The sequence below is a fragment of the Psammomys obesus genome, unplaced genomic scaffold (genome assembly GCF_907164565.1).
Source record: "Psammomys obesus unplaced genomic scaffold, mPsaObe1.curated_primary_1811, whole genome shotgun sequence".
Lineage (NCBI taxonomy): Eukaryota > Metazoa > Chordata > Mammalia > Rodentia > Muridae > Psammomys > Psammomys obesus.
The window spans coordinates 27,570,831-27,593,765 of record NW_026593286.1 but is presented as its reverse complement, the minus strand read 5'-3'; the positions used below and the strand labels follow the sequence as shown (position 1 = coordinate 27,593,765).

At 40.9% G+C, this 22,935-nt stretch overlaps 1 protein-coding gene across 4 annotated transcripts in view; it reads right to left on the bottom strand.

Moving 5' to 3' along the window:
* Window positions 1–1,178: 1,178 nt before the first annotated feature.
* The window catches only part of Ino80d (INO80 complex subunit D), a 62,638-nt gene continuing 40,881 nt past the window's right edge, over window positions 1,179–22,935 (bottom strand). For 3 of the 4 annotated variants that reach the window (XM_055616590.1, XM_055616591.1, XM_055616593.1), the window contains 5 exons: window positions 21,449–21,558; window positions 18,641–18,774; window positions 15,640–15,857; window positions 14,576–14,733; window positions 1,179–12,623 (listed from right to left, as the gene is read on the bottom strand). In XM_055616590.1, coding sequence (XP_055472565.1) covers window positions 11,461–12,623; window positions 14,576–14,733; window positions 15,640–15,857; window positions 18,641–18,774; window positions 21,449–21,558 — 1,783 coding nt within the window. In that variant the 3' untranslated portion in view covers window positions 1,179–11,460. The remainder of the gene's footprint in view (window positions 12,624–14,575; window positions 14,734–15,639; window positions 15,858–18,640; window positions 18,775–21,448; window positions 21,559–22,935) is intronic. The other variant, XM_055616592.1, reaches the window with a different exon arrangement.

The following is a 22,935-nucleotide window of genomic DNA, read 5'->3' as shown; positions in this document are numbered from 1 at the left end:
CCAAAAAACTCAAGGCTAAAGCCAATGAGCTAAGGTGCCAAAGAGCCAGCTCAAAAAGCTCTTCTTCTCCACCATACCATAAATACCCCTCTATCAAAGTCCCTCCTGTTATTTAATCCCTGTCAGCTGGTTTCTTGCTCTGCCTCTTGACCTGTGTGCAGAAAGCTCTTGGATTTAAAGGTGTGTGCTAGGGTTGGCTGAACCACACGATAATCAACTGTTTACAACAAAGTTCTTGGATTAAAGGTGCATGATAGGGCTCAACTACACTAAACAAGAAACAGTATTTTACAGTTGACAATTTTGGGGTTCACAATGGGAACAAATATTCTGCAACAAGTCTGTGATGGCAACATCTGGAAACTGAGAAATGAAAGTCATTACTTTATCACCAACCAGGGCTACATAGTGAGTTCCCATTGACCTATGATCTATAAAACACCAAGAAAGAGGGAAAAAAATGGGGGGAAGGGTGGAAATAGAGAGAAACTTCTGGCTAAAAGAAACAGATTTGTACTCTAACAATTTCTGGCTGGATTTCAAGCTTAAATAATATAATTGAAGTCAATTTATAAACTGTTAGGCTAGCCATAAAGATCATGAATGTATATACATACATACATATATATACATATATATATGTAATCAACAATTGATAATATAGATTAAAAACAACATATTAAAGAAAAAGGAGCCAGACAGTGGTGGGGCACACTTTTAATCCCAGCACTTGGAAGGCAGAGGTAGGCAGCAGATCTCTGAGTTTGAGGCCAGCTTGGTCTACAGATCAAGTTCCGGAACAGCCAGGGCTACAAAGAGAAACCCTGTCTAGTGGGTGGGGGTGGGATGGGGAGGAAGTGGGAGGAAGTTCAGTATGATGGCCTAATCCATTATCCCTGTACTTGGGTGGCAGAGACAGGACTGTCCAAAGTCAGTGGCCAGCTTGAATACACTGTTTCAGGCCAGCCAGAGGCAAAATTTCATCTCATAAAAACAATGCTTGTAATCTCAGAATGTGGGAGGCTGGGGCAAGAGGACCAGGACCACACACTGAGTTGTAGGCCAGTCTGGGATGTAGGAAAACCATGTCTCAGAGACTAGAAACAAGGAAAGTACTTACCCTGGATCAGGAGCTTCCATCACCATGCAGGCAAAGGAAATAATTAGTAAAAGCAAGGTTACTTCACAGCAAGATTTATTAATACATCCAAAAGAAAGAAAGAAAAATCATTTTGTCACACTATATACAGATAATACATACAGTGTTTTATACACATATTACATCAGTTTTTACACAAGAAAAATATACATAAAAATGTAAACTTTTGTATACAAAAACCCTTAAACAAATTAAACAAGGACCAGATAACAAAAGGAGACCAATCCATTATTATTTCATCAAATTTTTAAAACAGTAATACAGTACATTCATTGAGATATATATATGGAAAATGTGAATCATCTCTTCCTGTTTAAAGGGAAATTACAAACCAAAAGGCCGCCACCTCCCCAAATGTGTCCTCCCCAGCAAAGCCGCAGGCAGTGCCACGGATGCGCATTTCCAAATCCTGCCAGTCTCCTCTCCTACGCTGCAGAAACTAGCTGCTCCCAGCGTGCACGCCTGGCACTAAGTGGCCACCGCGACACAGTGTGAGAGAATACGGTTGGTTTGTAAGTCCCCTTTAAGCAGCCGTCCTCCTGTCTATGCTCTGGATGTATGGCGTATGAAGCTTGCTGTGTGCCAAGGTGAATGAGAACACTGAAAAGGAAGAGCTCTCGGGATGGCTAGTCCTTGCTACCGTGCAGTTACTTTGTTAAAAGAGGTTTCTAGAACTGTCCAGCCTGCCTGGCCTCCACTGGTTTCCAATGGCTACCTCTCACCTTTGGTTTACCACTGCAACTTGGTTCCAATTTATACTCGGGCACTCTGGTTGGTACCATCCATCCACCAGGAAGCTTTCTGTTAAAGGCTGATTCTGATATCAAGTTCTAGCGAGCTACCTGGTGAAATGTCTCTTATGAGTATCCTTACTCCATTGCCCACTTAACACAGACTTTACCGTTATCTGTCTACCTTTCTCTCCCTCTAGATTCCCCAGGTGTAATCTGCCGCCAGCTCATCACAAACAAAAACAGTATTTGACAGTTTCGTCTTAATGTTCTTGCATTCGGTATGAAAAACCGATAGACTAATGAAAAAATGCCTTGCGGAAAAGGGCAGTAGGAATTAACTCTATGCCAAGTACATGCAACTTAAGAGTTCTTTCAAAAAAAAAAAAAAAAAAGGTAAGATCTTTAAATAAATGCAAACTATGCAAAATAAACTGTGCTTAAGACAGCGTTATGAGAACCATCTTCTTCCCAAGGTGATTTTGAACAAGGCAGAATAACTAGATGATCTATTTCCCTGCAGCAAGAGAGGAGCGAGCTTCCCCCAGGCAAAATGATCGAAATGATCATTATTTATAAATGGAAGGAAGAGGCAAATTGGTGAATTAAGTTGATCAAGGAGATGGTGGATGACACACGCTAGTGGCGGTATCAGGACTGCTTTAACATTGAGATAAACAAGTTGGATTGTGGTACATCCCTGTTTCGGAGACAGGGGAGATACAAAGTGCCCCGGGCGAATCTCATCTCTCATACACAGATGGCATTTTTAAAATGACAGTCTCCCTTTCAGTTACACAAACACAACAATAAAAGGAATAGGAAGCTAAATAAATAGTGTGTGGCTGTCTTTAGATGAGACCTTTAATGTTCTTTAAATAATTTTTGATAATGTATCTTAAATCATTACATACAAGCGCCATTGCAGTGGCAATATTCCAGTAGGGCAGCATTTTGCTAAATGTAAGATTGCCATTTAGAACCCATACATATACATGTGTATGTACAGTTATATCAACACTCTTATATACATATATATCTAAAGAGCAACATTTCATTGCCTTTGAATATGTCCACTCCCACAGTGTATCCTGGAGACATACTGTGAGAGAATATATCAAAGTATATGTACACACGCGCCAACATGTATATATACACTTTTATCTGTGTGTGCATAAGAGCTTTAAAGGCACGGTATAGAAGGGTGCAAGTTTTCTAGAGAGCTGCAGCAGGGTTAAAACTGAATGTCGTAACTGTGAGAAAAGTCAAAAGGAAATCTAGTAGAATTGATTATACAGGAACTCATTAGTGCATTTCATCATGAGAAACATGAGTCAGTTCTAGAACTCAAGAGGCTTCCATATGATTCTGTATTCTTTGTTAAAATTCAAATAGTAAATTTATATTTAAAACACAAAACAAATCCAACTATTTAAATGATAAGTGTGGAAATAAAATACACCTAAAATTAATACCAATCATAAAGTCATAATTATGTTTTTTTTTCTTAATTAAAGTAAAATACTCCAAAGTTACCTAGTTAAAAATTTCAAAATTAGTAATTTGAATGTTGGCTTTTTATTTTTGATGACTACCCAATTCTCAAAGAAAAGATTACTGTAAGCTGTATACTGTGGGGAAATGTCAGTGATAAAGGTCTGGGAAAGTGACAGCTGAGATAGTTCCGCCAAGGCTTCTAGTGAGAGAAGTAAGTAGGAAACAGGAGGACAGAGGCTGGGATGTGGCCCAGCACAGGCAGACTCAATCTAGAGCACTTGGACAACAGACAACTTGGCAAAGACGTGTGATTGTTAAGTAATGAGAGATTAGCTACCAAAAAGTCTGAGGACCAGTGGAATTGGTGAGAAAAAAAAGCTCAGACAAAGATTCATTTGTGGCTGCTGTAATCTGTAATAGTGACTGTAACCCAAAGGGTTTCCAATTCAGTATGCTTGGTGATGCACTCTAGACTGTCATCGTTTCCACGGGCTTGCAAAATAACCCCAAATTTCCCACAGATGCATAATTTTGCTTAGTAAAGGCTGTTACTCTATTATACACACACACATTTTTAGGGAGATATATGTATATAGCTTTATCTATACACACACATATACATACGTGTATATATAGATTTATACAAATGTATAAATAAACATAATACTTTTCAGTCTTTCCATTGACAAGGCAAGGTCACATTCAGCAAAGTGCCGCCACATCCCGTATACACATCTCTGTACAGATATACACAAAGGGTCTGTTTTCACCCTTCAATAAGGGGAAACTGATTCTAGCAAATTCCATTTACCAGCAACTGAAGGGAGAAATGGCATCAGTACAAACTCCCTTCTTTCGTTTGCATGCATATGTACAAGAAATATGCAGATTTCTTAAAATCTGAAAGCAAAAGTGGATGAAACAGGGAGATGCTATAAAAATACAACTGTAAAAACAAAACAAAACAAAACAAAACACGGAGAGCTTTCCTAGGTTTTGTTTGAATCTAAGATGAAGTAACTGAGGCCTGAAAGACAACTACCAATTCAAATGTGTTCTTAGGAATTGTTCTGGCATATCTAAGTATATGGTTTTTTATAATAAAATAAATGTGATGGGAACACTTGGCTCTCATTGACTGTCTCAGGTCACCCGGTGCCCCAGTGAAGAATGAACAGCAAAATGACAAGGTTCAAAGAACAGGAATGCATCTTTTTCTTTTCAGTTCCACATGAATCAGGTAAGCATCGAAGGTAGCATGATCTTTCCTACAGCCAAAAGATGGGAACTGGGTTGCTCCACACCATAACCAATGGCACAACTCAGTTTTTAAAAAATGTTTTGCAAATAACTGAAATCACACCAGCTTCGAAATATGCACGGTGAAATGAGACCACCAACTCCTTAAAAAAGTAGCCCCTTCCAAAGCTTCCTTACCAAGGCCTGTATGTTTTCTGAACATGACCAAGAAAATATCATAATACTTTATTACCTGGAATATGAAGAAAATTTACTAGACATAAAAATATTTCAACAAATCTCTGGTCCCATCACCTCAATAGATAAATGAGCTGTTATCTAGGTCTGTTTGTCTCTCTCTCTCTTTTATTTTTATGCTCATAAGTACGAGGCTGGTCTTAGAATCTGCTTTTTCTGATGTCTAAAAGCAGCATAAGTTAATCCAAAGGTTCATAAAAAATGCACATGATATCAGAGATGGCCTTTGAACATTATACTATAGTGAAGAAATATGGCATGTTTATAAAATAGAAACAATGGGAAAATAACTCTAATACCCTCAGCTAAATAAATCATATTTCTATAATACATTCGGTTACCTTTCTATTTTTATACAAGCACACATTCATATCTCACACACGTGCCCCCGATGTATATTTTTGCATGTGTGTAAAAACACAGACACATACATGCACACAAGTAATTTACCTCTATTTTTAAGTCACAGTGGGAATTCCTTAGTGAGGGGGGGTAAAACATTCCTGAATGAGATATTGAGAACATCTAGACTTATTAATTTCTCTATTTTACTTTTCAACTTACAGAATAAACTGTAAATTAAAGAATAAATCCATAGGAAATAAAAGAGGTCTTAAAAATGTAAGTTTACAAATTCCAGCTACAGCAGTGGGAGTTGTACTTGATCTAAATGCTTCTATTTACCCTGTAACTAAGCGTCTAGCCATCGTAAGTGTAAAGCACAGATCATGTGCTAAGAAGATGACTCTCAACTGCTCTATGATTAATGTTCTAAGGGTGTTCTACATTTTGAGGCCCCGGGTTACCCTTTCTTTAGATGTCTGCAAGGTAGCAAAGGACAGCTCTACACCTTGACACGGCAGAGATCCAGTGTAAAAAGGTGCGTCACTAGTTTGTTTTGTCAAAAAATAAAAAGAAAAAGAAGAAGCTCATATATAATTTTAAGCTATTAAAACACATAGGCAACATAATTCATTACACTCAATACAGCTTTAGTATAAAACTTATAATTTATGAGGTGATGTTAATAGCATAAATTAATATACCTTTTCTCTTAAAATCTACAATAAGTATTCTGAAAGCTCATTGGGGAAGGAAGTTTTTAAATAAACGTTTTAAAGCTGTGCATGATGGGAAAGGGTTCTGTATGCTGAAGCTGAGATGAGAGCCTGAAGTAGAAAGGAAAAAGTCCTCGGCGAGACACCATGGGTTATGAAACCAAATGCTTTCTCTTTCTTGAGCTCTCATCAATGATGAGTCACCTTTAGTTTCTTTTAAAACTATTTTCTTATTTTAAAAACTGCCCTAATTTCCGCAAGGAATCCCTGAGACATACTCAACACAATACAGTGAGAAGAGCTATCACTGTTAAGAACTGATTCAACCCTTTGGAACAGAGGCACACACTGTCAGCAGGTGTCAACTCTCCACCGTGTTAGCACTAACCGGCTGGAGCTGCCTGTGCTGTCGGATACAGGCTGGAGTCATTTCGGGGCGAATCAGTCTAAGCCCCCAAGGAAAAGCAATGGTGTGGCCTTGAGCTGCACTGGTGCCTTCCGCCCTGCACGTTGAAACGTTTTCCATGGGGAACTTGGGGTGCATATAGAGCTTAGGTCAGTGGTCCCCAGCTTAAAAAAAACCAAGCAAGCAAGCAAACAAACAAACAAACACATAAGAACAACAACAAAAACCAACGAAAGAAGAGTCTGCCACTCTTGGGCCAAGATGAGTGCGGCTCACGTGTGTGCATGTGCACACTGCTGCACCGGGGAGAAGCGTGCAAACAGGGAGACGGAGGAACGAAAACATGCTGCCCCGCTGGCTTCCAAGAGTCAAACAGCTTTCGTCTTAGAAGACTGCTTTTCACACTAACTTTGGGTCAGCCAAAGATCATGTTGGATCTGCTCTTCAAACCACTCAGAACATTCCTGATGCTCAGGAACACAGGGAGAAGTCATGACAAATCTCTGAAACGCCACATCTCTTTCTACTCCTTATCACAGTGCAGAGAGGAAAGCTGATCAAGAGTTAGGACTGGAGCTGAAAACAAAACAAAACACAAACAAACAAACAAACAAACCCAAAGGCTCCCTAACTGTAACCCACAACTGCAGCATTAGTGACATGGGGTATTAGAAGAGGCATAACTAATTAATATCCAGAAGTTCCTTTCCTAACTTGCTGGCCAGGGGACATGCTTAATAGAGTATGTGGAAACCTGTACTCTTCACAGAGACCATATTATAAACCTTTTGAAAGACAGCATTTAAATTTAAAATAGCACTTTAATTAAAGTGTGATTTTGGTTCCCACCAGAATATAATAATATAGGAAAGCTTAAAGAAGCCAAAATATTAAGATAGCATTATTTTTCTTTTTTACTGAATTCAGTTATTTTTCAATTTACTGAAAGGGGGAAAATATATGACTCTTCATGAGTGATTATCCTGTATGAAATAATTTTGATATGAAGAAATCCATAAAACAATGTGGCTAACAGTAATGAAAGAAATACAAATGAGTATTCACTCCAAATAAATTCTCTTTCAAAGATGTTTCTAAATTTCCTCATTACACTGTAGAGTTGTACTGCTCACTCAACTAACTACTCTATTAGGTTATCCTACATGTCAGGTAAAAAAAGAACTCAATCCTTTTAAGTCTAAAAATAAAAGATGAGGAGACTAAAAAGTAAACACTTAAAATTCTAATGAATTCCAAACCTATTAAATAATTTAGTGTTAATATCCTCATGCTCTGCAGTGTCAACACAATGCACAACCACATGCGGAACTGAGCTACAGGAGTGTAATGGCTTCAGAGTCACTGTAGAGGAAGCAAGCCCAGCTGCCACCACTGCTGACCAGGATGCCAGGGCAGGCTCAAGGAACGCACAGTACGGGTCTCACCTCTGTGTCTCAACTCTAATACCAGTTTATAGAAAGCCATGCAACAGGCCAACAGAAACCTAAGTTCTCTCCTGTAAAAGAAACTGTATGCTCAGCATGCCTGTCTCCAGCACAGGCCTGGTTTCCTTCCTAATCAGAGAGCTGATGTGGCTGTGTGGACTGTGAGCACGGACTGAGAAGGAGCTTTGGGAGGGTTTTACTAGGACTCACAGAAGAGGGTGATTCCTAACCTTCAGGTGGGAGTCTGGTTTACTTTAAAAGATTATTTGGCAAAGATAAAGTATTAGCTTTCCTTAGCCATAAGCCACTAAAAATGGTAATATCTACCTGAAGGAATATAAAATAATCACTTTCCATCTCCAATGACTATCTGCTTCTCATAAAACCATAATCTTCTCACAGAGGGACACTAGATACACATTACCTGCCAACAAGGAACTGCTATTGTTTATAAGCAGGTGCACTCACATGGTAGGCTCACTAGAGAAGGCAACCTTTGCTTCTCAGCTATGCAGTGATAACTACCAGATTTGCTGACTGCATAGTCTGTCACTTGGTGGGCTACCTGTAACTGCTATTTCCTATCCTGAATCAGTTACTAGCTGTGCAACCTACCTGGGTGTGAAAATTGCTAAGCCATTTTTACAGAAGAAAAAGAACAATGTCTTAAGTATTTTTACTAAAATAATACTAACAGTTAAAGGAGAAAAAGCCCATTTTCCCTTCAGATACCAGAGTTGCTGAACATCAGAGCACAGGATGCAGTCAGTAACTGCAGCAACTTCAAAGTTAAATCACAGTAACACAATCTAACTGGCCTTTATAAATGGTCCCAAAAGAACTGCAGAGACAGAGAAAGCCTTCTTTGTTACTGTTTCTCATGTACAGAATGCTATAATCAAAACTAGTTTCTATCCCATTAGGACCTTGTTTGTTGATTCCAGTATTGCCTTCCATAACGTAAGTGCTGTTTTCATATAAGCATTGTAAAAGATGCTTAATTTTTCTTTGCATATTAACACCCCACCTACTATTAAGAGACTAGAATTGCTTCAACAACTAGAAGAGTAACAAAGTGGGTACCTCTGGGCTTATAGATCTTCTCGGGGGAGGAGAGGCTCATGAGAAAAGCACATTATATTACAGGCCTGTATGTTAGTTCTGAAATAGAAGAAAAGTGTGCTTTTTGCTAATTACTCAGTCCTATACCAGTACTTTCTAAGACTGTCCTCCCTTCAGCTATCATCACGGGCATCTCAACAAAAGTGAGTTTACTCACTATTTTTGGCGTGAAGCTGTAACTGGCAACATTCCTGGTCACTTCATGCCTCCTTACTCGAAAGCAAAGAAGGGCTTTTAAATGCACATAAAACAGAAAACTGCAAACAATAAAAGGTGCAACCTACTGCAAACTCAGTTTTGACAACTAAAGGATTTTCAGCAGCTAGCACATGGTCAAATAGCCAGTAACAGTCCAAAGTGACTGCACAGGACTATCCTTTCTCTGGCAGAGAGGGTCTGACAGTTAAAAGCAGAGTGCTGCTCTGCTACAATCTTTAATTGACACACACTGGAGACAAAATAAACTTTCCGGGAATGCGCAGTCCTCTAGTGATGATTATAATGGGATGTGAAAACAGCTTAGCAAACAGAATGACACAGTTGAGGTGAGGTAACCACTCACCATCATTTCATTACAGTGCACTAAAATAAAAAAGCTACTGACATATAGGGTCACAGGTGAGAAATAGTCAAAAAGCTGTTCTCACAATTCAGGAGAGAAGTTCATGGTGATACCAAATATAATTTTGCTTTGTGACACAATTTATAATTTAGAAATTTCTCAATCTGCAAAAAAGGCAAAGCTATTAAAAATAAACGTTCCAATTAACTAACATGATTTTTAAGAAAAAAAAAAGTAAATATATTACAAACATATTTTGACCCCCAATTTCAATAAATACAAATAGGGCATATCATGATTTCATACAGTCACATGACACTTTCCCTCCAAAAGCTCAGGCACGTGGTATCTGCATAATGCCTGCTAATCACTATCATTGTTACAAGGCAGAGAAAGAACCTTCAACAGAAGGGACTGGGTAGAACTAGCATGGCGTGAAGAAAATGCACATAAGAAGTAGGAAAATATGTCTCAACCTTTACCTATTAGGAAGGAATTAGGATCAAACAGTCCCTGACAAAAGAATTACTGTACCACATCATTAATAGATATGTTGCCTTATTTTTAAAAATATACATACATAAATTAGATTAAACCTAATGGTATCCAAAGAGACAGTGAAACCTCAGCAAAACAGAGTAGAAAATGAAGCTCTACCCTCTTCTGGGAGGGGAAGGCAGGCAAGAAGAAACCCCACACATCACTTCATAATCACCAACTTACTGCACTACGCAATAAGATTTTTACCCTAAAACCTTGGTACTTTAAAAGAATTTCCAATTTTACTTCATCCTAAGTACTTATGTTTAAAGTACCTAAGACAAGTCAAATTTATGTCTGATTTCCATATTCTGCTTTGAAAGAAACTTTAAAATGTGTGTCCTTCCGATATTACACATTACTTCACAACTGGTACACGGATTCTACACGTGTACTCCACAGTTCACAAATCTCACCAAAGAATCACAACTGTAAACACGTAAACACTAGGAGCGAGTGATGGACCAAGCAGGTCAGAGATGTCATTTTTTTAAATCTTTCTTGGCTAGCCTGCTTTTGCACATCAAAATATTTTCTTCAATTACTACCTGTGAACATGTTCCATGAGTGAGGAGTTCTGAAACAAATGCACATGGCAAAGGCGAGGTCAGTTGTCTTGACACTCCCTGCCACTGGTGTGAACTCAGCCATCTGTGGTCCCTTTCTTCACAGGCTTATCTTTAGCAAGCACTGTACTGCCACTAGTAGACCACCCCTCCGATTCAGGATGCCTTAGTCACCTCAGCAGGAAAGAAGGACCAAGCTTGCTAGGTATGAGACAGAAGGAGGGAGAAAAGAGCTTTATGCTTATTTTGGGAGAAAAGAAAAAATTCAATGGGACAGCTACTGCAACGCACAAAACACACACGGGGTAAACACGCATTCACAGGCGATCAAGAGACAATTTTCTTTTCAGTGAAGCACGTCACAATTAGGAATGGCATCCCAGCCTCACTGTGGTATTTGACAGTTGGTGCTAAGTCAGAGCTTTGCTTTCTGTCTGCACACCACCTGCTACACAGGATCTCAACAGGACCACTCCACCTAGAACAACCTATGTAAAAACCTGGCTAGAGAACGGGGAGCATTGATCTGAACACTAGGAGACAGTAAAGGGCACTGGTAATCTGAGGTATCTTCCACTTCTAGGACTTGCTGAAAAAAAAAAAAAATCAATCCTATCCAGTCACTGTGCTGAGCCACCAGAGAAACTGCCAGGCCGAGGGGACCCGCCAGGAGGGGATGAGCACCAGTGCTAAGGAGCACGCGTGAACACTGACACAAGGTCCACGGCACGGCCACTTGTTGAACTTGGAAGGGGAGTCCCTCCTAATCCCCACTGTTATTTTTAAATCTTCTGTAGGAAAAGGGAGAGGGGTGCAAAAAGAGGAAACAAAGATAGAAAACACTGGGTTCCACCTGCCTGCAAGCACACAGACTCGCTTAGTTAGGGGTGGGAAAGGGGGGAGATGCATTATTGGTACTTGTAGCCGTGGCACCTGTTACTGTGAAGCCTGTAGGAGGGGCTATCGAGCTGTGGCTGGGCTGCAGGTCCTTAGGAATGCCACTGTGGGAACTCAGCTGGTGGCCAAAGGCTGCGCTGAACTGCGGGAGTTGCTGCTTGGGAGAGGTGGAGGCCATTAGTTCAGCGGAAGGTCCCATGCCACTGAAGCTGGTTTGTGGTAACCCCGGAAGCACACTGGAACTGCTTGGGGTAACGGTGGCGAAGGCAGGCTGCGTGGTCTCTGAGTTGGATGTGGTGGGTGGCGTGGAGAGGGAAGTGGAAAGAAGGTGTCCATCCGCGCCAAGGAGGTTGCTAAATGCAGAGGGGTCGCCGAGATTGACGGGGAGATTCCCCCAGTGAGTTCTGGGGTTGACCACTCCTCCAAGTGGCACCTCAAGCTGGGTGGGGAGCAAGTGCTGTGCCATGATGGGCATCTCTGCTGAAAATGTAGCTGCCATATTATCACCAGAGTAAGATGTGTGGGGAGAGGTGATATGGTCACTGTAGGGTGACGGCACGTGCTCGCTATCATAATGGCTTCCATGGGGTGAGGAGTGTGAATGATCACTGCTGTATTGCTGTCGTGAGGTGATAAGGTCGTCTGCCTTGCTCAGCAGCTGGGCAGGATGTGGCCTCTGGGAGGCATGGCTGCCATCATGAAGTCCATGAAAGTGTCCTGGGAAGGCTCTCTCCCCAAGTGCACTCTGGCTGAGCAGGGTGGCAGAAGTAAGGCCAACGCTGGCGGGGGCAGGGAACCGCCCCCGGATCTGCCCTGCCAGGGGCGTAGGTGGGTCAGGCAGAGTCGCAGGACGGAGCAGGCTCTCGTCCAGCTCCAGACTAGAAAAGCTGTCGTGTACTATACGTCCGTTCAATAGCTCCCCTAGGTCCGTGCTTACTTCTCGACTCAAGGACTGGATTCCCGAAGCATCAGTACCCGTGGAGAACACCCCCATCCCTCTATCTGACAACCCCTGAACTGGCACACCGTCTGACTGGGAAAGTACCCCAATGGTACTCAGGCACTCGAGAGAAGTTACAGCTTGCAAGGCCCGCTCAAGCTCCTCAGCTTCTTCGGTGGTTGGGAGGAGGTCTCCATTTTTTCCTGCATCAAGCAAAGCCATCACAATCAGTAGAGCTTATAGCAAAAGTCACACACCTCAATGTTTCAAACACTATCTTATCACAAAAGTCCTTCTTGCCAGGTGTGGAGGTGCATACCTGTATTCCCGGTACTTAGGAGGCAGAGGCAGATGGATCTCTTGAGTTCAAGGTCAGCCCGGTCTCCATACTGAGTTGTAGGCCCTTTAGGGCTGCATAGTGAAACGCTGTCTCAAAAGAGTCCTTTGTGAAAAGAGGTTTCTTGAAATGAGATTAGGAAAACAATATAAAATACTGATCTGTAGGATAGGCCTCAAATGCCAGCTTTCTTGGGATTTCAATCACCGTTTTATTTATTTATTCTCAGAAACCTACCATATGAAATGGCTTGTTTTGTTTGTTTTCAGACACAATCTTACTTCGTAGCCTAGGCTGGCCTCTAACTCATAAAGATCTGCCTGTCTCTGCCTACCAAGTGCTGAGATTAAAGGCGTGTGCCCCATGCCTGGCTCTGTTGAATTCTTGTATGTTTGGTCATTGGTAGGTTGTGTGTCTGTGTGAACTTCTGCCACATATGTACAGGTGCCTGTGGAGGCCGAGGCGTGGGATCTTGGGGCTGGAGTTGCAAGCAGTAGTAAGCTGCCCAATATGGGTTCTGGCAACTAAATTTAGGTCCTCTGGAAGAATGCAAACACGCAACCAAAGAGCAAGCTCTTCAGCCCTCGAAATGTTAGGCTCTTACGAAGTCTAAAAGACTGCCAATTAAAAATACAGTGTCTATTTGATTATACGAATTTTTAACCTAAATGATATAAGCATCATTAACATAAAGAAATGAAGGCTATGGAAAGCAAGACAGGTATATAATACTTTGTCTACATCTAGATTCTTCCAGCTGGAGACGAGAACACAAAATCCATACTACTTAATGGTAAGCACTCAGTTTCTTTCATATGTTAATCTTTTTTTAGAAAGATATACTCTTTCTAATTATGTGTATATTGGATCTAGCTACGTGTTGATGTGTGAGTGCAGTTCCTGTGGTGTCCAGAAGAGGGTATCAAATCCCCAGAAGCTGGATTTAGAGGTGGTTGTGAAAACCTGAGGACAACCAAACAGGTTCTCTACAAAAGCAGCAAGTGCTCTTAACCACCTCTCCAGTTCCATGAGTTAACCGTTCAAAGTATGTCTGATCTACTCTTTAGTCTTCCTGCTTGGCTGGGCATGGTGGTGCACACCTTTAACCCCAGCACTTGCTGAGTTACAGACATGCACCACCTGTGAAAGAGTCTAACAAACCATCTTTACAAATAAAAGATGTGTTGAATAGCTCTGTCACAACATTAAGAAAAAGTACTCACTTTAATGGAACAAAATTGCATAGCTATTAAAGTATAAATCTACTAAGTATATAATATGACAAAATAAATTATGTATTTCTCACCTTCTGAAAAGAAAACTGCTTTAGTGATGTTGGTTTCTTCTATTTACAGTGACAGAAATTTTATGTCAGGGAAAACATTTCAGATACACAGCAAAAGGCTATTTTATTAAAAATAAAATGGCCAGTTAAGATGGCTCAGTGGGCGAGGGGACATGCCACATAGATGCCTAACAAGCTGAGTCTAATCCCTGGGCCGTGTAAGGGTGGGAGAAGAGTACAGTACCCAGCTATCCTCCACCCTTGATGTCCTTGCGTGGCTGTGCACAAGTACACATAATTACATACATCAATAATAGTAAGTTAATGTTGATACTATTATTGCTATTCTTTCTAGGATGAATTTGGTGATGAATTTGCTAGGCATTACCCAGAGCTGAGACAGGAGCATTGTGAGTTCAAGGCTAGCCTGAATTACGTAGCAAAAGCGTGCCTCAAAATCCACAAAATAAAATGTATTTCCCTTCTTATGAACCATTTCTAAATTAGTTCTTTAAGTAAAGCATTGACCATACCTTCAAAAAAATCAAAATCTTGTAAGTCATCAGGCAGGCGTGGCAGGACATCTGCAAAGTCTTCCTGGTTCAATTCCAAGTCGTGTGGAATGTCAGTGATCTCATTGGCAATGTCATCCGGCAACTCATCAGCACTCAGCTCTGGTGTGGAAGGGCTACTGCAAAGACAGAGCAACTCATCTCTATGCTGCCATACACACACACACACACACACACACACCCGCCTCGGCGAATGACCCTGACTCCCTAAACATTCAGCTCAAGCACAGGACATGGTAACATAAAGCAAGTTGGTCCCAGCTGGTGGTAGCATGTGCCTTCAACACCCACACAGAGGAAGTAAAGGCCAGAGAATCAGAAGTTTAGCTCACCCTCAGCTACATAGTGAGTTGAGGATGTCTAGGAATACTCAAGACTCTGTATCAAAACAACAACAAAACCTTTCCTCACTTTGAGAAGGAAATCTGAAGGCAAAACATTCCAGAGAGACACACCTCACTATACACAGCCACAAGTTACTAACAGCCTTTATCCATGATTACGAGCATCATTAGATTATATTTTCACTTAAAATTAGTGAAATGAATCTCCATTTAGTGTATCTATATTTTAGTAAGATTTCAAATCTGATCAAGAAAAATAACTTTAAAAATGAAAAAATGGTCAAGAATGAACTGAAATTCACCTGATCAAAATATTTAAGTCTGCCAAAATTAAAAAAAAAATCATATTCCTAATTAAGTACTTCTATTATACCATAATAGAAGTACTTAATAATAATAATAATAATAATAATTTATCTGTTAAAACAGATTAATCTGAGAGCATAAATTAAATTCTCAATTTCAGCATCTATTTTCTTTGCTATAATAAAAACTGACATTGATAAACATGTACCACAAACTTAGCCAGATACTGCTAGCACTTGTATAGGTCACTGTTTAAATTAGGCTGGGGATCTGCTCAGGGGCTGTGGTCAGTTAGTAGCAACAATTGAGCACAGAGGGGCAGATGTACTGAGATTAGAAAGTGCAAAGGAAAGGCAAACCAGTGGCCACACTGACCGTATCTGCGAGGCCTCCACTGGCAGTGAGACGCTGGTGGGCATACTGAGGTTCCCTTGGGGCACTGCAGGGGGAATGGGCTTCTGGGGTCGACGAGGTCCACGCCGTCTCTTCTTCTTATGTTTTTTGGTAAGTGCAGGGGGCTTCGTTTTTTTTCTAGGTTTCCTCTGTTGCTGGTGCTGAACTTTCCGGGAGTTATCTCCTCTCAAGAAATTATCCTGTGAAATAAACAGAAGATCCTTTAGACCCTGCTCCACCCCTCACTCCTGGTATGTCAGCGTAGTATAACAAGGTGACTGCAGGTTGGCAATCCGCTATACACTTCAAACCAAAAGTTTTTACTACAAAGAAATGAGGAGCTGGGGAATAGCTCTAACTATCAGCTCTTAACTTAGCTATTTAGTTAAGAAGACTACAGTGTTTAGAGACTGATACCATTAGATCAAATTCAAATCAGAAAAGACAAAGTACAAAATCAAGAATTCTCAAAGGACTACTTCATGTAAACATAAGTATAGACTCTGAAGTCACACATTTATTTTTAAAGCCAGTGCTGAGGATATGGCAGAGTTCTTATTAAGCAATTAGGACACTCAAGCGTGATGATGTGTGCCTATCATCCTAGCACTTAGGAGATGGAAGATCAGAAGTTCATTGTTTCTGGTCATGCTGTCACATGCCTTTAATCCCAGCACTCAGGAGACCGAGGCAGGCAGATGTATCTCTGTGAGTTCAAGGGCAGCTTGGTCTACAAAGCAAGTCCAGGACAGCCAGGGTATACAACTATACCCTGTCTCAAAAAGACAAACAAAAACTAACCAAACAAAAAAAGCAGTTCATTATTATCCTTATTGCATATCAAGATCAAGACTAGCATGGGGTACAGAAGATCCTATCTTAAATCCTCACCACCAGCAGTTAAGATTCCTGTAAATCATTAAAACAGATCCTGGTCTTACATGTATGTGGAAATGAACATCATGGAATAACATCAGGAGCTGAGTTCCTACAACGCTTTGAAAGCTGCAGGCCCCTGTCAACAAGTATCTGTGGAATCATCAGCCCAGGTCCACAAAAGGATTCAAAAGCACACAGAGGCCTAGGGAATGGCACAGTTGGTATTGCTCAAGCACAAGGACCTAAGTTCAGATTGCCAGCACCCACATACAGAGCTAGGTATGGTGTGAGGCCTCTATAACCCTAGTACTAGGGAGGCAGAGACATGCATATCTCTGGGGCCAGTTAGGCCCGCCAGTTAAGCCAGTGAGTTCCAGGTTTAGCAAGAGAAACTATCAAAAACTAAGGGTGAGAAGAACTGAGAAAGACACCCAACATCAAACTGGCATCTACACATGTAAGTACACATCTACATCAACAGGTACGTACACAGGAAGCTGGTGGCTGGTGGCTCTCAAACCTACTATCTGAATACTCAGAGAGCAGAGGCACAGAATTGATGAGTTCCAGGCCAGCTTAAGCTACAGAGTGAGGCCCTGTCTCAAAACAACACAAGACAAAAACCACAAAATTATCCTTCAATTCATATAAAGCCTGAATAAACTAAGAAAAATGCCCACACTTTAAATGAATAAATATACTATATATATGTGTGTGTGTGTACATTTTTTCTCCCTCCCCCAAACCGGGTATCTCTATTTAGTCTTGACTGCCCTAGACTCGCTTTGTAGACCAGGCTGGCTTCAAACTCACAGAGATACACCTGCCTCTGCCTCCCTGAGTGCTGGAATTACAGAATTGTGCCACTGTGCCTGACTCCTTTAAATATATTTTAATTAAATAGGAAAGTAAATTCAACATTTCTACACGAAATTAGTATTCACAATTTTCAAAACATGATCCTCAAATGGAGGTAACCACAAAAGAAGTTTTTTTGGTAAACCCAGTATGCTAACAAGAGGACAGACCAGGAAGGCAGATTCTCTGTCTAACTGAACCCTCAGCTAATGGCAAAGCCAGAACCACAAAGCAGCTGCTCAGTCCAGGATACTGATGAACTCATGAAACTGCACCAGGCTCAGAGAACAGGGTGACTCCCTTGACCTTCTGGTACACAAGCTATCCAGCACATTATCTTGTAATAACTGCTTGATGAATGAAAACAATATAACCCAACTCTGAGGGTTTGGTTTTGTTTGCTCCATGCTGACATCAAATCCAGAATCTTGTTCATGACAGACAAGTTTCTACTACTAAGCTACAGCTTCACCCCAAATCAAACCCATTTTAGATAATTATGTAATTCAAATATTCAACTAATTCAAATGTGTCTCGCCTTCAAATTATTCTACATTAATTAGGATTCATGATACCAGCATTAACGAAAGCAATAATTAAGTTCAACAACATTACAGAAAGGCTTGGTGTTTTGCCTAACTTTTATAAATATCCAGATCATTCCCAGAGCAGCTTATGAAAAAGCAAAAAATGAAGGAAAAGCTGGAGTTTACAAAACCTACTGTATGTAAGAAAATACATCTATACTATTGTGTGTATATTTATGAGACATAAAGAATACAGACGGGTGATTTTTAAAGTGTTTTATCTAAGTAACTACAGGTATATTTTTCTTCTGAAACACTGAGGGACCAGAGTGTTTTGAGGTTATCAAATATTTACATACAATTTGCATATGAGAATCCTTTCTCCAGAAATCTAAAATCCAAAATCCAGAAGGCTCCAAAACCTATACTTCTTGAGTATCGTGTCATCTCAGAACCCAGAGTTTGGGATTTTGGATCAGAGATGTCAAACTTTACTAAATACTCTTTGAAACACTGGAGGTTTGGTTTTGTTATGAAAGGAGCCTGGAAATCAAGGGGTCAACATAACATTTTGAAATATTTTAGTCAAAGGCAACACAGCAAGAGCTTCCAGTATTGTAACCACTGTTTTTACAGTACTTCATTAATAGCTTATTTCCTAGTAGGAAGAGTCATCAACAGTTTGAAAGCCCCAACAGCAGAACATAAACTAAACTTACCATCTTCTTGGCATGCTCTTCACACAGGGGCGTCTGGTGTGTAATGTCAAACACTGGCACAGAGCACTGCTGTCCGTCCGCAAACTTGGCAGTGCAGCTGGAGAACAGCTGCTGAGAGCGGTTTGAAAGGATGTCTGGGGTTACAGTCAGGGAGGAAACGTACTCAAGCGGTTTAACTCTTAGGTGTCTGAATAAAATGTTACTCTCCTTCCTTGAGTTTTATTAAGTGTTTCACTGTCTATAAGGTTAATGCACCGATCAGAGTGCTGACAGGAAAATGATAATGATAAATAATGAGCTGATTTTACTTAGCTAAAAGGTAAGTCTGCTTTATGGCCATTCTGAACCAATTTCTGTACAGCAATAGAATTTTCTTGTTAACATGCTCCTAAAATCCCCACAAGAAAGACTGTTCTGAAACCAGTGCTTATTTTTTTTTTAGGTATTTTTATTTTGGCTATGTATGAGTGCTTTGCCTGGCTGTTCATATGTACCCCAGGCGTCAACCCCACTGGAATGGATGGTTGTAAGCTACCATGTGGGTTCTGGGAACCAAAATCAGCTCATTTGGAAGAGCAAGCAACAAGTGCTCTTAACTGATAAGCCAGCTCTCCAGCTCCTAAAACCAGGATTTAAAAAGAAAACTTTCTCTTAGGATACTCACCAAGGAGAATGAAAATAAAAAAAAAAAATAATAAAAAATAAAAAAAAAAAATCTATCTGTCCAAGGTTGCATTATTCATTTCACATTTCTAGAACCAAAATGAAACTCACAAATTAATGACAAAATTAATTTTAAAAGCCCTATTTAAAATTGAAGTGTCTAGAGCTTTTTGTTTTGTTTTTTAGACAGGGACTTGCTAAGCTAGCCCTAAACTCATGACTACCTCAAAAGACCAACCAAAAGGGGGGGGGGGGGGGGGAGAAGAAGAAAAAGACAAAAGAAAGGTTCATCTTCTTAGTCAGTAAACTATGTGAATATCTGATTTCTGGTTGAGGGCAGAGCTTGTTGGCAAGTGTGTAAGCAGAATATACGAGGCCCTACATGCAGTTTCCAGTACAACACAAATAAAGGCAAACAAATAAAAAGTTTTATTTTCTATTTAGAAAGTGTATTTGTGTTTCCCCTTTTGGTTATACTTAACTGCTATAGAAAAACCTGTGAAAACTCACTTCAAAGTACAGAAAGAAGGGTAAAAATTCCAGTGTAGAAGCCAGGTGTGGGAGGATGTCTCCCTGACACCAACCTGGGAGACCTGTGAGACCCTGTTTCTAAGAAGGAAAGAGAAACACATCTCTCCTGAGACTCTATTACAGATTTGCAATCCCAGTATCTGGTAGGTTGAATCAAATTTCAGGCCAGCCAGGGTTACATAGTGACATAGTGGAGTTATAATCTATTTCACTAAATCTCAAACACATAAATACAAAGTGAAGATTGTAAATCAGAGTCACTGCTAATATACAGTATTTTTAGCTGGATGTGATAACACAAGCCTGTAATCTCAAGAGGTTTAGGAATGACTGCCACAGTTTATGCACAAGCAGGACTATATAGCAAGATCCTGTCTGCAGAAAACAAAAGTAAGTATTTTAAATGCTACTCAGTTTTATAAAAACGAACGCACTGGCCCACTGGCCCAGTGCGATGACTCAGTGGGTAAAGGAGCTTTCTTTGCAAGCCTGCTGACCTCAGGCCAATCTGCAGAACACACATAGAGGTGAGGAAAACTGACTTTACAGTGAGTTTAAGGGCAACTGGGACTACTAAACACTGTCTCAAAAACAAAACAAACAACAATAAAGCAAAACAAAACAAGTGCCAGCATCGGTGGCACACACCGTTAATCTCAGCAGCTGGGAGGCAGAGGCTGGGGGATCCTTAGTTTGAGGCCAGCCTGGTCTATAGTCCAGGACAGCCAGGGCTACCTGAGAAAGAAAACAAGCCCCCCAAAACAACAAAAAAAGAGATTTGATTTTCTATCAATAATCTTTCCAGTTGCAAGCTGGAAGTACTACAAGACCAGCATTCCATTTTAATGAGAAACACTTGGACATCAGCCATTAGGGAGTCTACTCTGCTGCTCTGCTTACAAGTCAGACCTCTCGACTCTGCCTCAGACATTGAATGAGCTGGATCCCTGTTTCTTCTCCATCTGTGAGACATCAAAAGAGCGCAGGTTTATGCACCCCTAAGTCTTTCCTTTCCAAACTCAGTGTAATGAAAATGAAATACACACAAGTTTAGAAGTTAAGCACAATGATATACCAGAAAATTAATCAGGACTATGTGAAGATAAAAATTCATGTAAAAATTAGTCTAAACAAGAAATAGCTATTATTTCACTGTTTTGTTTTGTTTTGTTTGGGTCAGACGTGGTGGTGTATACCTGAAATCTCAACTGAGGAAGGAGAATAATGAGTTTGAGACCAACCTCAACTGCACAGTGAAATTCTACCTCAAAAAGAAGTGAGGCAGGGAACAGTCATTTTAAAATGAAGTATAGCAGGGGAACAGCTACCTAGCAAGTGGAAGACCCTGAGTTCAACTCCCAGGACTACCAGGGTTAAAAGTTCACAGCCTCAGGCATGGCAGTGCTGGTGCCACATGCTTTAATCCAGTAGGCAGAGGCAGGGAGAGCTCTGTGTATTCTAGGCCAGCCTAATCTAGGATCTACTTCCAGGGCAGCCAGGGCTATACAAAGAAGCTTCTGCCCTGAAAAACCAAAACCCAAACCAAAAGCAAACAAAGCACACGGCCCCAGAGGGGTTACCTTCAATGCCTGCTTACTGTGGCTAAAAGGATACGCTGGAAGCAATGTCTGGTGAAGGGAAGGGCCTTGTTGGTGCACTGCTCACCCTTCACCGTTCCACTGCATGCTGCCGGCTCCACCTCTTTCAACTTGTTCTGGCTGAGGCTGAAGAAGGAAAAATGCAGAATTCATCTGAAGTGCTCTAACAACCCAGGGTAATTTTTTTCTTTTAAACGTTGATCTCACTATCTTATTTTTTCTATATGTGTGAATGGATGAACACAAGCCACAGCAACATGGACACCAGAGAACAACTCCAGAGAGCTGGTTCTCTCTTTTTCCACCACATAGGCACTGGGATCAAACAAGTCATTGAGCTGGATGGCAATCGCCGCTACCCACTGCCCATCTTCATGGCCCCAAGATAAATTTCCAATACTGTGTCTGTAACACCAACACTGTAACTATCTTTATGTGCACAGCCATTTAAAAACGCAAGTACGAATCAAAGACAGCAGGTATTACAATTATCTAATGTGTGACTCTGCTGACCTACTAACATTCAAGACAAACAGCTACATCACAGTGTTTTTCAAATGCACCTATCTGGTAGTTTGGTTTTAGCTTGTTTTCTGAGACAGGGTCTCCCTATGTAGCATACTTGGGCTTCCCACCTTCACCTCCTGAGTGCTGGGATTACATATATGAACCCAGACATTGTCCCTTGTTTTGATTTTTCTTGTTTTGGGGACAAGGTCTTTTTATGTAGCTCAGGCTAACCCAGAAGGAACTATCCAGCACAGACTCAAACAAGAGCAACCCTGCTTCAAACTCCTCAGTGCCAGGACCATAGGCATAAGCCACTATGCCCAGCTGTGGGCTTTCTGTTGGTTGGTTGGTTGGTAAGGGATGAAGACCATGAAGCAAGCAGACCCTCTTCACTATGCGACAACTTTTACAGATCCCTCACTTGTACAGCAGAACCAATAGATACCGTTAGCTGGCAGCGCTGCCTGAACAAAGAGACTTGACCTTGGTGGATATCAGTCTCTACTACCATCATTAGGACCATTTGGCACCCGGTGCTAATAAATAGTCTATAAAGATACCTGAGTGTAAAAATGGGAAAGTAGATATGACCATTCTGAAAAAAAAAGTTAAGTCCCACACATCCTTCAAAATGTTGAATGCATTTATAAAGCCTGCTACTTTTTTGCAAGTCCGTGCTTCATTACGTGAATGCTGTCTTCACTTTGATCACCTGGTATATAAGGAAAGCTCTTTCTCATCAGTAGGCACTGTCTGCAGTAGGGCCCGAGTCAATCACCAGCACTGCATAAACCAGGCACTGCGGCAAACCTACAGTGGCAGCATTAAGAAGGTGCTGGAAACAGAAAGATCTGGAGCTCGGGGGCAGCCTGTGCTATGAGACCCTCTCAAAAGACAAAGTAAGAAATTTAAGGATAAGCAAGATCGTTCAGCTCAGTAGGTAAAGGTGCGTGCCCCAAATCTGTAATCTGAGTTTCATCTCCAAAACACACA